Here is a 14,308-nt window from a genome sequence, read left to right as displayed (position 1 = left end):
ATGGATAGACCAGCTTGGAGAGAGAGAGAGAGAGAGAGAGAGAGAGGGAGGGAGGAAAGGCAGCCCTAGAGTAGCTCTCTCCTGCCACCTAGTGGTTTGGAGGAGTACTATCAAGCACAATGAGCTGTAAAAGGCTCTCACTAAGTGTTGAAATATGCAGACACTCAGTCAGGTTTTCCACAAATCAATATAAAATTAGAGTTAATGCTGTTAATGCTGCAATTTTCAGCATGCCTGGGAAGAATTTCAAAATTTTCAAAATCCTAAATTTGTTCACCACACTTTCATAATTGCACTTTGTTTCACTCACTAAAGTCTCTCTAAAGTTAAGATTTTCACATTGATAAAATGTGAAAAATGTAGCAGAGTTTTCTTAATTTAAATATTACTAACTGTGCTGCCATATGCACAGAAGAGGGTTAAAATGGCTGGAGAATTACTGAGCTAATAGCTAATGAGCTATAGTGTCACATGTGGGGTTTTATTAGCTTGTCAGGCACCATTTTAGAAGGATGTAAATAAGCACGATTTAGATTGCATTGAGAAATAAGCCTGTTTATTGTGATTGTACAGGCTTAAAGGTTTCAGTAAAACATTGTGAAGCACAAAAAAGTATTGGGTAACACTTATATGAATGTACACACTGCAAACAGCAACAACGTACAGCGTTGCAGAAGTTCCCTGTCATTTTTGGATAACAAAACAAAAAAGATAATCCTCATGTCATGTATTTCCATAAGTCTGTTTTTCTATTCATCTTAATACTCAGCAGATTGTCAGTGCAAAATAACAACATATATATATATATAAATATACTGGTACTTACACTAAATATATGTTATATTCAGAGTCCAGAAAATGAAGGAATTAAATGCCACATTATGACTTCCCCGTTTGTGGTTTGAAATCAATAATGTGACGCAGCATCTGGAAGGGAACAACTCTGTATTGTGAGAGGAGGCTGACCGCACCTTCTCGGTCACAGTGTTTCCCTGATAAAGCCACCCTGTCTGAGAAGGCACCGCTAATGAAGGAAAATCCTGATTCAGTGCACAACTTCCTCATCATTCAAAATAATATCAAGCACCCAGGACTGACATCAGTGTCAGACTAACCAAGAGTGAATTTACAGGCACAGTGTATTGCAGGAAGTAATACACATTTAGTCTTCACAAACAGTGTGTGTCGCCAAAATAAAAGCATCAACTCACCAATGGAATCTAATCTTTGCTTATATCCACCAGGTATTGGTTGTTATTTATTTTTAACCAAATGTACTACACCTAAGTGTAGTTAGTACCATGAAACAATTTTATATTAGATGCTGTAAACATAATTATTCATTACAAAAGTAATTTCTACATAAGCACCTGTTACTAATACTAATACGTGATTATTGTTCAAAAAAGTAAGTATCTGAAATGAGCATGTAATAATAATATAAATATCAATTACTTGGTATTTATTGGGAATATATGCCCATCAACCAACAGCTGACCAAGTCTGTGCCCACAGCTAACTAAGTATGCGTACAAACAAATAAACTGCAGTGTGTATCGTGAAATAACGCAGTAAATGTATTTCTTGATACACTCTTTTACGTACTTCGGGTTATTTCTCAAAAACAAATACTCTGTTGAGGTTCCTTTTAATGTGATTTATTGATATGTTTTGTACCACTAAAGAGAGAATAATTACTTATAATTACTGTACTTCACCATTTAAAATGAAATCGTCATTCATGGGAATCTAAATGCTAACTATAGAATTCTGTGTACTCAAAAAAAAAAAAAACAGTGCAGATTAATGAGGACTACTGCTCATATCATTTTCAGCATCAGGATTGTTTTTGAGGCACTATGTTTCATAAAATATTTCCCTTGACTGAAGGATGTAAAAGATATAAAAACATTGAAGGTTCACAGTCTGATTCCAGATGTTTCTATTTTGCTGAGTTTTACATTTTATGATACGAAACTGTTTTCAGCACCTTTGAGATTCGACAGCAGCTTCAAGGTTGAGACCGGAAGATAGCTGAAAAGATGAAAAAGCAGAACTGTCTCTTCTGTAAAGTTCCCTTCAGCAAAGCTTTGAACATTTGATGGAGGAGGACACTCGTGCTGCTGTGACTGGAGCATTGTGTTTCCTAGGCAGAGCTTAAGGCAAAAAAACTGATTCAGAGTGGAGGACCACCTACTAACCCGACTTCCTCTACAGCTAATTCTGAATCATTTGTGCCTTCTTATAAATTTGGCATAAAGGCAATATATTGAGTTCTTTGTAAAAAGTGTCTCACAGCATCACTGTACCAATCTGTCTGCTGGTGTCTAAAGTGTGTCTTAGCTGCCTACATAAGTTATCTTTCTTTGTTTAAAATACATTGTGTCTGTTTGTCCCATCCTGCCAGAAAACTGTGTGTGTACATGAGCTTCACTTTCCTTCTCTGACCTTATCAAGCCTGCCCAAGCCTTACACCGACAACCTTGAGCTTACACCCCCAGCTGCTCTAAGCTTTTGGTTGCTGCCATCTTTTACTAACTTGCATCATGTTGACAGGTGTTGTCTCTGTGTCACCTCAGAGCTCGACAGTTCGCAGGTGACCGTGGGGGGAAACTGCAGCCAACACACTCTGCGGCAAACACTCGGACTGCTCTACGGTGCTGCCACAACAAGACCAGTGGGGCTTCCCAGGGTGTCCTTTATGACCGTGACCACAACCTTTAAATCCACCTGCAGTCAGACAGACACATCAAAAAATAACCAGGGTGTGAGAGAGTCGATGAGATAAAATCACTGAAATCAGAGTTGATTTATATGTGAGCAACAGAGTAAGAAAGAAGACACACGTGCCAGTAAACAAGAACAGCAGTTCAAGTTTCACACGTGGAAAAAAAACACAAAGACAGACTAAAAATAATAATAATAATAATCCTGATGTGCTCAACTCTCCAGCTAACGCAGCTCCAATTGGTTATTTAATAATTTATACATTAACAAAGCTATATGACTTCCTGGTGCATATGATTGCACAGGAACACATACCACATTGTTCTGTCATTAGTATGGGGCAAAAAAGAGAAATGAAGAAAAAAAAAACTCTGCTGGCACAAAGTTACATTTCGAACACAGAACATAACAAAAGCAGTGTATTCCAATTGAAATTAAAAGTAACCATTGTAAACTGTGATATAAATACTCAGTCGTGTTATATTACTCTACTCTTTGAACTGACTTGCTGATTAACACACATTATTGTGGAGGGAAAAACCCCAAACCCATTTGGATGAAAACATGAATGCTTTTGGTCCTGTTTAGAACATGGAGACCTAAGAAAACTTTTTTCTTTTCTTTTCTCTTTTTTTTCCCCAACCTGCAAAAAAATGTGGGATCTATGTCATAAGCACAGGACAGAAAACAATTTGAATCAGACAAATAAAACTAATCTACAGAATCTTTGTTTGTCCCTATGCTTTCAGGCCATCTGTGCATTAATGTCGTGAGGCATTTCTGCAGTCTTGTGCTTACACCCAAAGGGAAACATTTTCCTTCAAATATTCTTAATGTATGATCAGCATCAGTGTCAGAAGAACCTTTGAAGTTTTATTTAGTTAATTTTTTCTATTCTACTTCCACCTTACTTTGTGATTCTGTGGACACTTTGGGTTTACATGAGGAGAAAAGTGATGTTTGTGATGGTGACATTCACAGCTTCTTATTGAAAATATTGATGATTCATAAAAAAGTAAATGAATATTTATAACAAGTTAAATTGTATTGTAAAGCATCACGTTTGCATGATTGAGAAGAACTATTGCAACAAACGGAAATCATTCTGCTGAGAAAGAACAGATGATGATGTCTAATAATGCAAAAAGCCTCTGCTTCATATTGTTTCTCCACGTGTTCTCTCTCCAGGTCCAACTTGTAAACAAAGCGTAGCATTTTTTTGTTTTGTTCATTGTGAAAAACTGACTGACCGAAAACTATCCTTCTGAGGAGACATTTTCATGATACCTGGCATGGTTCCCGGGCAGCCACAGCGAGCTTCTTTGGCTCCTCCACTGGAGCAGAAGGAGCAGCAGTGAAATGTCCCACTGTGACGCCTAAACTTCCTCTTCACCTTCAGAGTAAATGGAGAGCCCTGCAGGGTGAGAAGGCAAAGAGTCTGTCTATGTCGATACAAGCCAACAGCAAACAAAAACACAAAAGTGAGCACATTGTCTTAACTCAAGATGTCAAACAGTCTTTTACTTATCAAGCAACAGAGCTGTGATAGGCAGCCTGTTTGTTTTTGTGTTGGCACGAAGAGAATTTTGTCCACAATGATTAAATTTGTCAGGATGCCGTTAACAGGCCTGAGGCAGTACGCTGTAAGCTGCTGGCAACACCGCAGCTCCGTCCTGCTTTACATTGAACAAGTGCCAACACATAATTATTAACATCTGTTTTGAAAAAGTAAATAAATTCTCTGCATTGTTACATTGTGTTACAGACTCAGGGAGTTGGTTTTGTACCTTGACATGTTGGGCTTTGACACAAACCCACACTGAGTAGACTCCTGGCTCTTTAGGCGCGTATGAAACGCTGTAGGATCCGTCACTGTTGTCAGTCACTGTCGCCTCCACTGCGCTGAGCGAGACGAGAGCAAACCATCCCATTAATACTATAAATACATACTTCATTCCAACATTTCATTTCAGTTTGATTCTTGTTTGTATTCAAATCATCACCAACACTGTGAATCAGTTGATGAAGGGTGATTTGTCCACCAAGCCTTACCAGATTCTTCTCACACAGACAAGCGACGCTCACAACTCCCCGCAGAAGTTCAAGTTTGGAAATTTAATCGACACAGTTGTTTGACCATTTGTGACTCTGCTCCACCGCCTCACGGTGTCGGTAAGACATGTTGTCACCGTCTCCAACACTGCTAATAAGTTTGTTTATTAGCGTTGGCTGCGTGAATCACTGAGCTGTAACCAACAGGCCGGGTGTGTGCGGGAGGACGGGATTGTGTGGTGATGTAGCAACAGCCTGGCGCTGGTTGCACTAGACTGTAGCAAGTCAACTACAGGAGATCTGGTGCAAGTAATTATGAATTGATAATGCACATCACTCTAATTACAGGCTGCAGATGGAACGCACATGCTGCTGTCACATATCTGTAAAAGCTAATAAATTAAGAAGCAGCCATTCGTGTCTTCTATCTGTTAATAAGGGATGATGGAAAATTACGTATTCATCACATACAAATATTCATAGCTTTGACATTAAGGGAATATAATAACTTTTTATCAGTGAAGAATGCTTGGAACAGACAAGCAAACCATGAATAGCCCTTGTCTGTGTGATTTTGAAGAGGTGTATACACGTGCTGCTCCTTCCACCAAAGGTACAAAAATAGCACAGTACACAGGTGCAGAGTGCTCTGTCGGCCTGCTCGGAGCAGCTGGGTGGCAGACAGTGAACAACTGCAGTGTTAATGACACACATCTTCCTGAGATAATAAAACCTCGTTGCACTCCATGAAAAAGCCACTTCACTTCACAACAACAGAGCCATCAGTGCCTTGCGTCTGGTTGTAGCTCCATCTTCCACCAGGTTCTGGAAAGCTAAAACGTTGACACAGTAAGCTAAGCCATCTAATACTCACCAGCTTTTCTTCTCCTTGTGAACGATGCTGACCAAGACATGCTCTCCACCATGTGCCATCTGTTGCCCAGATGTGTCTCTGCACACCAGGGTGAAGTGAGCCTGCTGGCCCTCCATGCCCCTCTGCAGACCTGTGACCGGTGGGGGTGGGGTTAGAGGTTAGAGGACAAGGTGATGCACTAATCAGCATGCGTGCACCCATATGCAATAAATCTATCAATGTACAATGTCCATTTGAACCAAACACAACAAAATAAACACACCTATAGATGTGTGTGCATGCATAGAGCTGCAATGACTCATCGATTAACTGATTAGTCAATCGATAGAAAATCAGTTTGCAAATATATATTTTTTTTCTTTTCATTGTTTTCAAGCAAATACATCCAACCTTTGCTGGTTCCTGCTTCTTCAACATCAGGATTTGCTGTTTTTCTTTGTCATTTATGATAGTAAATAGGCTTTGGGTTTTTAAATCAATGATTCAAATGATACAAAAAAAAATCAGCACATTAATCAATGTTGATGACTGATGCACACTCAAAAAAAAAAAAAACAAAACACACACACATGCACAAGCTCTAAAGCTTTAAAGGCATAAAAATCGGACCCTGTTATAAATATACAATCTCTGCAAACAAACAAGAGGTGGAAAGACAGCCACACACATCTACACACAAACGTAGGATTTGTCTCTCTCGCCTCGGAACATCACATTAACAGAGGCACTTCATCATTCAGACACGCCACAAAATGGAGATGCTTAAGACATCTGCCCCTGACTCTATACACACACACACACACAATCTCTCCTACCAAACAACCCCCTAGTGGGTGCTTATGTAAGAAAGTTTCCCTCTAAACATACAGTGGTTAGCCACTTGAACACACTCACAGCTGGCTTCAGTACTGCTGACCAGACTGTTCCAGAAGCTCACATCATTATTTAGTGTTTCATTAACTTGTTCTGTTGTTCTGTTGGGCTGAAAGTATTCATCAGCTGGTATGCTGTTGCTGTCATGTAAAAGCCAACATCATTTGTGTTTATATCAGTGATTAATGTTGCTTTGCATCTTCTTGTCAGACTCTATTAGCTGCTCCATAGCTAATGATCCAACACTATGTACTCATCTGTTATTTTCAGTGCTGTCCAGCAGCTGCAGAGGGTTGTTGCTACTTTTGCTAATGAAACCACATCCACCGATACTGTTCTGCTCCATCTATTACAGCTACAACACTTGTATGACAACTATTACCCTTACTGTCGCCGAAGCTGTTGCTGTTAGCAGTTAGCACCGTTACAGTAAACTCTGCCAGGACACCTTTAAAGAAACTTTTGAGACAGTTTCATTTCCGTTCTTTCTGAAATTATGATGAGAACATTTGCATCAATCTCCTGTGTGTAGCACAGAGTAGCACTGGAACATGTTTAGACTAGCTTAGCGTACAGATTAAAAGCAAGGGGAACCAACTAGCGTGACTTAGTCCAAAAATATTCACATTAATTTACCAACATATAAAATTCTCAGACTCTTGTCTTTTATGGTTTGGCACATGCAAACCATGGCTACATGTTCAGAGTGTAGTTTAAGTTGTAGTTGCTGCCATATTGTTGTTTGTTGAAGTCACTAAAAAATGCCTACTGGAGACAGAAGTAAGGAAGTACATTAATCCAAGTACTGTAAATATTAGTTAATTTGACATTTTTGTCTGATTGCAAAGGCTTTCTGTACAGGTTACACAGATAAACTCTATTAAACACTATTAAAGGGGAACTTACATTTCAAAGAAAAAGAAAATGAAGTAATTCTTTCCTTCTATTCTATTGTGTTTCTGTTTTTAATAAATGAAAAGTTGATTCCGTACACTTTGGGTTTTTGCTGTCATAGGCTCATTTAGCCTTGTATGACCTACAGTGGCTAACCACAGCTAATGTCTGCTAACCTTAAACAAATCAATCAATAGAAAATATGATATGATAAAATATGATTATTATACATTGCAACTATTAGTTGCAGTTCTCAAACTAAGCACTAACGTTGATTGAGCTAATTTATCAATTAACACACAGGTCATTTTCTAAAGCTCTACTCTACTCTACAGGATGTGTTTGATTGACAGAATCTCCTGTTAGCTGGAGCCTGTTAGGATGAGGCCAATGACATTGTATATTTTTTTTGGTAAATGGAGTCTGCTGACTGCATGAAGTATCTTTGTTCACATTCGACGTGAGGCCTATTAGGCCTAACACCTAAAAAAACAACTTTTATATTAGGGATAGACCCAATACTGACCCAGCCAATGATCAGCATTTTTCTACTTATCAGTATTAGTGTTTTTTTTTCAGTCTGATAGCCGACAAAATGGAGTGCAGACAACAGCTGACTACGGGTGAGAGGCGGGGTACACCCTGGACTGGTAGCCAGTCAATCGCAGGGCTGACACACAGACAAAACCACACACTCACACCTAGGGGCAATTTAGAGTAGCCAGTTAACCTAATGTGCATGTTTTTGGTATTGTGGGAGGAAGCTGGAGAACCCGGAGAAAACCCACGCAGGCACAGGGAGAACAACTCTGCACAGAAGGGTCCAGAACTGGATTTGAATCCTCTGGCTGCAAATCCTCAACACTGCTAAACACTGCATCACCATGCTGCTCACAAATGTACATCAGTTCCAAATATAAGTTATCAGTCTCCTCATGCTAACAATCTGCATCAGCCCTGAAAAAACATATCAGTCATTGACATATATATAAAGGGGAATATTACCTTTATACTCTAGCTACTTTTACTCGACTAAGGCATTGAGAGCAGTAATTACTACCATTGTCATGGAAAAAAAACATCTCTTCATCTATTACCATCATTTGAACCACTAGCTGTATTACTATTATCACTGCTTCTACTAATGGGTGTAAATTATCTGTGAAATACATGTGTGCTTGCTTAGTCCAGTATCCGGCAGCTGTCACCATTACAGACGCAGCTGTTCTGGCCCACATTTCACCTGTTCTGCACAGCCTCTGGTTCTAAATCCACCACTTGAACCCCCCCCCCCCTTATCACACCAAGAGGGGATAATCGCAATAAGCCTCCCTGAATTCTGCTTTCCAGTAGTTAACACAGATATCTTGCCTTTACCTGCCCCCTTAAATGCAAGTGTCACATTGCATCAAGCTGATGAGGTTGTTGGAAGTGAAGTTGGGAGGTACTTAAAATAGAAAAAATAAATGGTTTAGCCGAAATAGTGATATTGTGGGTTTTTAATGCCCAAACCTGCATAAAAAAAATGCATTTTCAGAAGTCAACGTGAAAAGAAAAAGTGTGGAAATGAAATTTCTACTGCTTTATATGGTCCCAAACAAAATGCATGCAGTCTAATACGGACACGGGCTAGCATCCAAATAAATGCTCCACATAATACAGGGACTGACCTTTTGACAAACATAACAACAATACACTTGTCTTTGACACCTAGACAACTCAGAAGCAGAAGTGCTTGTTTGCTGTGGTTTTCCATGTTCCTCACAGACAAACACTACTTAAAGGTGAGCCTTTCATGGAGACAAGCTGCTACAAATCTCTGCTGGCTGCCTGTGCACAAGGGTATCATTTTAAGAGGGATAACAGAAGATGACTACAACACCCACATGTGCTCTGCGGAGTAATGTGTAATTTCTTAGGGATGCAACTTTTATTGTCAATAAATCTGTGGATTAATATTATTTTTTAATAATGTTTAGGGGTGCGATACACTGATTCAGATATACCTTTGTTGTGAAATTCCTACAGCACTTCTGTCTTGCTGTTTTGGTCTCAGGCATGGTTCAAATCCGTTTTTCATTTCTATGCAGACTGAATTTAAACACTCTGGACAGCAAGAAAACAAAATATCTTGATGCATGCTTCTTGTGTTTACTTCTTCTTATAGTATTGGTTTCTTGTGTGAATTGACTGTACGTAGCAGGCAGCAAAAATAATCACTTCACAAAAAGTAAGTTCAGGAGGTGCAGCTGGTCATGTTGCTCAATGAGGCAGTGTGTGTGTTTCTTCCATTGTAAACCCCTGGTGGATGGACTACATGACATTATGTCCTGTAGCCACTTGTAATGTCACTTGTAGGCTTCCTTTCTCTCTTTCACAGCGTGTGCGTGTGTGTGTGTGTGCCTGCTATGTTTGTGTGTAAACATCCCTGCCTTTGGGCCTGTTGAATCACCTCAACATTCCTTCAGTCCCAGAGGAATTTCTGCCTTTGAGCCAAAGCACTCAGGAAGGTAACAATAGTGTTTAACTGCTGCAGGAGAACTCTGTACACTGACCCCATCCCCTTTCCCAAATCCTTACTCGATCACCTCCACATCCCCACCAGCCTGTATGCAGCTGCTCCCACTAAAACTAAAACTAAAACATAACTGTATAGAAAAAAACACCACTAAAACGTAGACACTGTGAGAACTGGCAAAAGAGAGTCCTGACATAAATGTAAACAGAATAGAACACATTGGCAGCTGGAGGGGTTTACCTTCTCCTACAATGGTGCACTTGCTGAGGTCCACTGTCTTAGAGTTGATTACTCCGACCACCGGGTAGCCCTCCACCTCCCCTGCTGGCTCCCTGGGCATGAAGCTGATGCTGCTGCCGTCGTCAGGGGCGACAGTAGCTGGGGGTGGGTCAAAGCTGCTCTCTGCCAGACTGGTCAGTCTCCTGAGGGTCACACCTTTGGCGCTGAGGATCTCAGCATCTGAGCCGCAGGTCAGTAGCCTCTCTGCAAACTCAACGCTGTTTTGGATGTCCAACAGAGCCTGCTGCAGCTGCGCCCTCTGCAGGTGGAGCTGGTTCCTGTTAGACAAACACAGTGTGAATGCTGCAAACCTTGGTGGCCTGTTTGTATCTGTTGAGGAGAAATATGCTTAGAGAATCTCGAAAGATATTCCCATTACAAATGGCACTTTTTTCCACAAACCATTAATTTCTTGAAAGAATTATTTGTCCTTCAGTAATGTTTCAAAATACCTGTGTGACTTTCAGAATGCACGTATTGTTTTACGGTGAACTCACAACAGACAAATTCTCAAATTTAGCAAGAAAGTTTGTGGCTTTATCTCAGAAATAATAGTGACAATCACATCTCACATTTTTCATCAGCAGAATGAGTTTGCTCAGATGTTATGGACTCTTTTTCATTGATAAAGACCCTCAAGGCTTTGGGGAAAAAACTATTTCAAATAGTTTGTCAAATTACAAACTATTAGTTAGGAGTAAATCAACAACCTGAAAGTGAGATAAATGTTACTGTCCCATGAAGACAACCTTGTCTTTGATTCAGTGCTTCAGCAGTTAATTCAATTAAAACAGGCTTGTGGACTTAAGATAATACTGTATATTATAGTGCAAGACAGCAAAATGACAAGATGAGTATCATACATGTTGATGGCAAATAAAGCATTCAGCATTTTGTGATACGTATAAAGGCACAAATTACTACTGATACAACAGCTGGCTCGAGACTGTAACGAAAAGAATAATAATATGTAATAACATGTTGAATGCCACAGCTTTGTGACTATCTGGCTTGTTTGTTTTCTCCCTCCACATGGTGGCCAGAGGTCAGAAAAACCTTTTTCTTTTTCCCAAACTGAGTGGCGACGAGTCACAGTGTGAGCAGGGAGTTTCAAGATTCTACTCCACGCATAGTTCTAAAACTCGGAGACTTCATTCATTTCCCAAAAGAATATTCATAACATTATTGGCAAACCTGCGTTGGACACGGAGCTCCTCCAGGCGATGCAGCAGAGACAGGCAGTGGGCTTCCACAGCGCTGGCGTAGCTTCGTGCAAATGCCCTCACCTCATTCGCTGTTTCATCCACCCGTGCCTGCAAAGCCTCCTGGCAATCTTCCACCTGTAGACAGAGAATTTAGTTGTAAAATAAGATATTTGAGATAAATCATTTATGACCTTGAGAAGGATTTCGTGTCATCAAAGCATAGTGCTGTCATAAAGCCTCGGATGGAGCCAGAAAAAAGGTCAAGCCGACAGCTGAAAGTGATCTCTTGTCGACAGAGCAATAATTTTCCAAACAGACTCCCTTGCACCTTCTGCAGCGAATCCTTCAGACGCTCAAGGCGAGGTCGCAGGTGCCCTGTGACCAGTTCTCGGATGCGGTCTCCATGGCGATGGATAACGTCACGAGTGGGGCAGCAGCGGTGGTCGCGGTGCAGCATGGCGGCACATTCCAGGCAGACGGGCAGGTCGCAGGGCTGACAGAAGAGCCGGAGCTCCTGGCTCGGGTGGAGGGAGCAGAGGACGGGGCGGCTAAGGCGACCACGAGACTTCAGTTCCACCAGACACTGAACAGAGTGAGACGCTGTTCGCTTCTGCCGCCTGCATACAGAACAGAACAGACACAGATACATACAGGTCAGAGAACAGCCTCACATGTGGTAAAAAGAGAAAAACACCAAACAGACAGCACAAAACAAAACAGAGCAGAAACAGAACCATACACTAAAAACAGATTCAAACTTCTCTCCGACTGAAAGATTTGAAGCCTTTCTTTCGAGATGTTTTTGACTTCACTTTTGGGGAGCTTGCATGTTGTCCATCTTTATGTAAAGGCAGTGGTCTCAAACCATCAACTGGAAGTAAGAGCAATGACTTCCTGGAGACTCTGTTCAGCTCGCTCAAGAAAGTTAACGTTACATACGCTAACTCACGTGTGATATGGGGCTGTTTTCAGGGGTTGGGGTGGGCCCCTTACTTTCAGTTAAGGAAGTCATGCTGGAATAGAAAAGGGCCTTCTTTAGTGCACAAAGCAAAGTCCATAAACACACTGGTTGGATGAGTTTGGTGAGTTTTGGTGTGGAAGAACTTCAGCCATTCCATTTCATCCAGCATCAGTGCCTGATCACACAAACGTTCTACTACACGAATGGGCACCAAATTCCCACAGAAACACCCCACTCCACTCATGTGGAAAGCCTTCTCAGAAGAGCGGAAGCTGTTATAGCTGCAAAGCCGCCTATGTAATTAGAATATGATGCCATCAAAGTCCCTGCTGGTGTAATGGTCAGGTGCCGCAATACTTTAGTCTATGTAGCGTGCCTGTTAGCTTGACAGAAAACAGATTAAAACATACCTCGCCTATATGAAAGTGTAAAAGCAACGAGTGTATAAAACCGAACAGAAGTCAGTCTACGTAGCTCTGCGGGCAGAGAGAACCAGGACAGACTCTACCTGTGCGCCTGGCAGCAGAACTCGCACAGGTTGACGGAGCAGACCTCGCAGCGGCTCTCGGCGCCTCCTTCGCCGCACAGGTCACATCCCAGAGGGCCGTCCGTCACCAGGGTCTCCAGGAATACTTCGTCCAGCGCCAGGTGGTCGGTGCTCAGCCCTTCCGGTCCCGAAGGAGGGATGTCAACCTCGGAGTCACAGTCGGGACAGAGCACCGTGACAGTGACGGCTGTTCGGTCCTCTTCCACCGCTTCGCCCCGGCTGTCTTCCAGTCCGTCCCGACTGCAGCGCGAAGACACCGAGAACGGCTCCAGCTGGCCGATGCAGTCGGAGCAGAAGGTGTGCAGACAGGGGAGGATTTTCGGGTCTCGGTACAAACGTTTACACACGTTACAAACCGCTCTCGGGTTCACCAAGGTTCCGTTTCGTTGCTGTTCCGAGGTGAGCACTGACTGCTCCGCGTTTTCTTTCTGTTCAAACTGCGACATCGTGTTTTTGGTGACTTCTGGTGCCAAAAACAAAGCTGCGAATACCGTTACCACCCTGAAACCTACAAACCTGTCACAACTGAAAACTGCTCCTGAAACTTTCTGCTACATAATATCCTCTAGTGTGACACTAAACCATAAGTTAACACGGTAGTTGAGTTGCACCTCATTGATTACTATCCCTTAAGAAAACTCCACTATCCCTCTGGAGAAGTAGGCTGCGTTCACAGCTCCGTGGGACATATGACACCTCACTTACTACCAGACCAATGGGAAGCCTCTAACGGACTATTAAGGGTGGGCCAAGACTTCCCAGAACTCTTTGATGCCGGACTGGGACTCTGGCTGTCCCCATCTACTGGCAGCACAGAACAGTATGTTTACAATAGGGCAGATTTCTTTTGGATAATCATGTGAACAGTCTGGAGTTCACTGGGTTTTTGTTTTCCAAAAACTATACAATATCTGCTTCAATGGCATAATTGATGTCTCGTCTTGGTTTTAAAACTAATTCTATGATAGGAAAATTAAAAATTTTGTTTCATAAACGCACAAAATCCGAAAACATTCACACAGCAGCTTGTTAGTCCCTTAATTACCAATCAATTAGAATTAATCCATTGAAGAACAACTAAAATTCACTGCATTTATTAAAGATATAACTTGTAGCATTTTCACACTGAACTGACGAATTATGACAAGACCTTAACGGTAATAGTGTGTTTCGTTTGCTCACCTGTTGCTATAATTACCAGAAGAGAGTCAGAAAGTGAGAAAGGAACTCTGCAAACTTGTCTAAACATTAATACATCTTTAAACCCTTACTACGTTCGATAGATGCGTCACAAATGCAGTGCTGGTCTTTTAAAAATAAAGACAACAACTCCCATGATCCCACAATACTTAGTGGCAGACACTACATACTGTGCCTT

General features: G+C 41.5%; 1 protein-coding gene across 4 annotated transcripts; it reads right to left on the bottom strand.

Moving 5' to 3' along the window:
* Window positions 1–534: 534 nt before the first annotated feature.
* Window positions 535–13,835, bottom strand: trim45 (tripartite motif containing 45). 4 transcript variants are annotated; one of them, XM_046404562.1, is made up of 9 exons: window positions 12,892–13,835; window positions 11,751–12,039; window positions 11,412–11,557; window positions 10,179–10,495; window positions 5,654–5,783; window positions 4,515–4,629; window positions 4,015–4,141; window positions 2,540–2,730; window positions 535–2,156 (listed from the first exon to the last, which is right to left on the bottom strand). In XM_046404562.1, the coding sequence occupies exons 1-8, from the start codon at window positions 13,374–13,376 to the stop codon at window positions 2,576–2,578; spliced, it is 1,764 nt and encodes a 587-aa protein (XP_046260518.1). In that variant the 5' UTR covers window positions 13,377–13,835; the 3' UTR covers window positions 535–2,156; window positions 2,540–2,575. The 4 variants fall into 4 exon arrangements, with proteins under 4 accessions (XP_046260518.1, XP_046260520.1, XP_046260519.1 ...); XM_046404564.1 differs by having other exon boundaries at window positions 535–2,034; XM_046404563.1 differs by having other exon boundaries at window positions 2,575–2,730.
* Between the last annotated feature and the right edge of the window lie 473 nt (window positions 13,836–14,308).

Source organism: Scatophagus argus, chromosome 11 (genome assembly GCF_020382885.2).
Source record: "Scatophagus argus isolate fScaArg1 chromosome 11, fScaArg1.pri, whole genome shotgun sequence".
In the NCBI taxonomy this organism is placed as follows: Eukaryota; Metazoa; Chordata; class Actinopteri; family Scatophagidae; genus Scatophagus; species Scatophagus argus.
The sequence above is the reverse complement of the archived record's forward strand: the minus strand, read 5'-3'. Positions and strand labels throughout refer to the sequence as shown.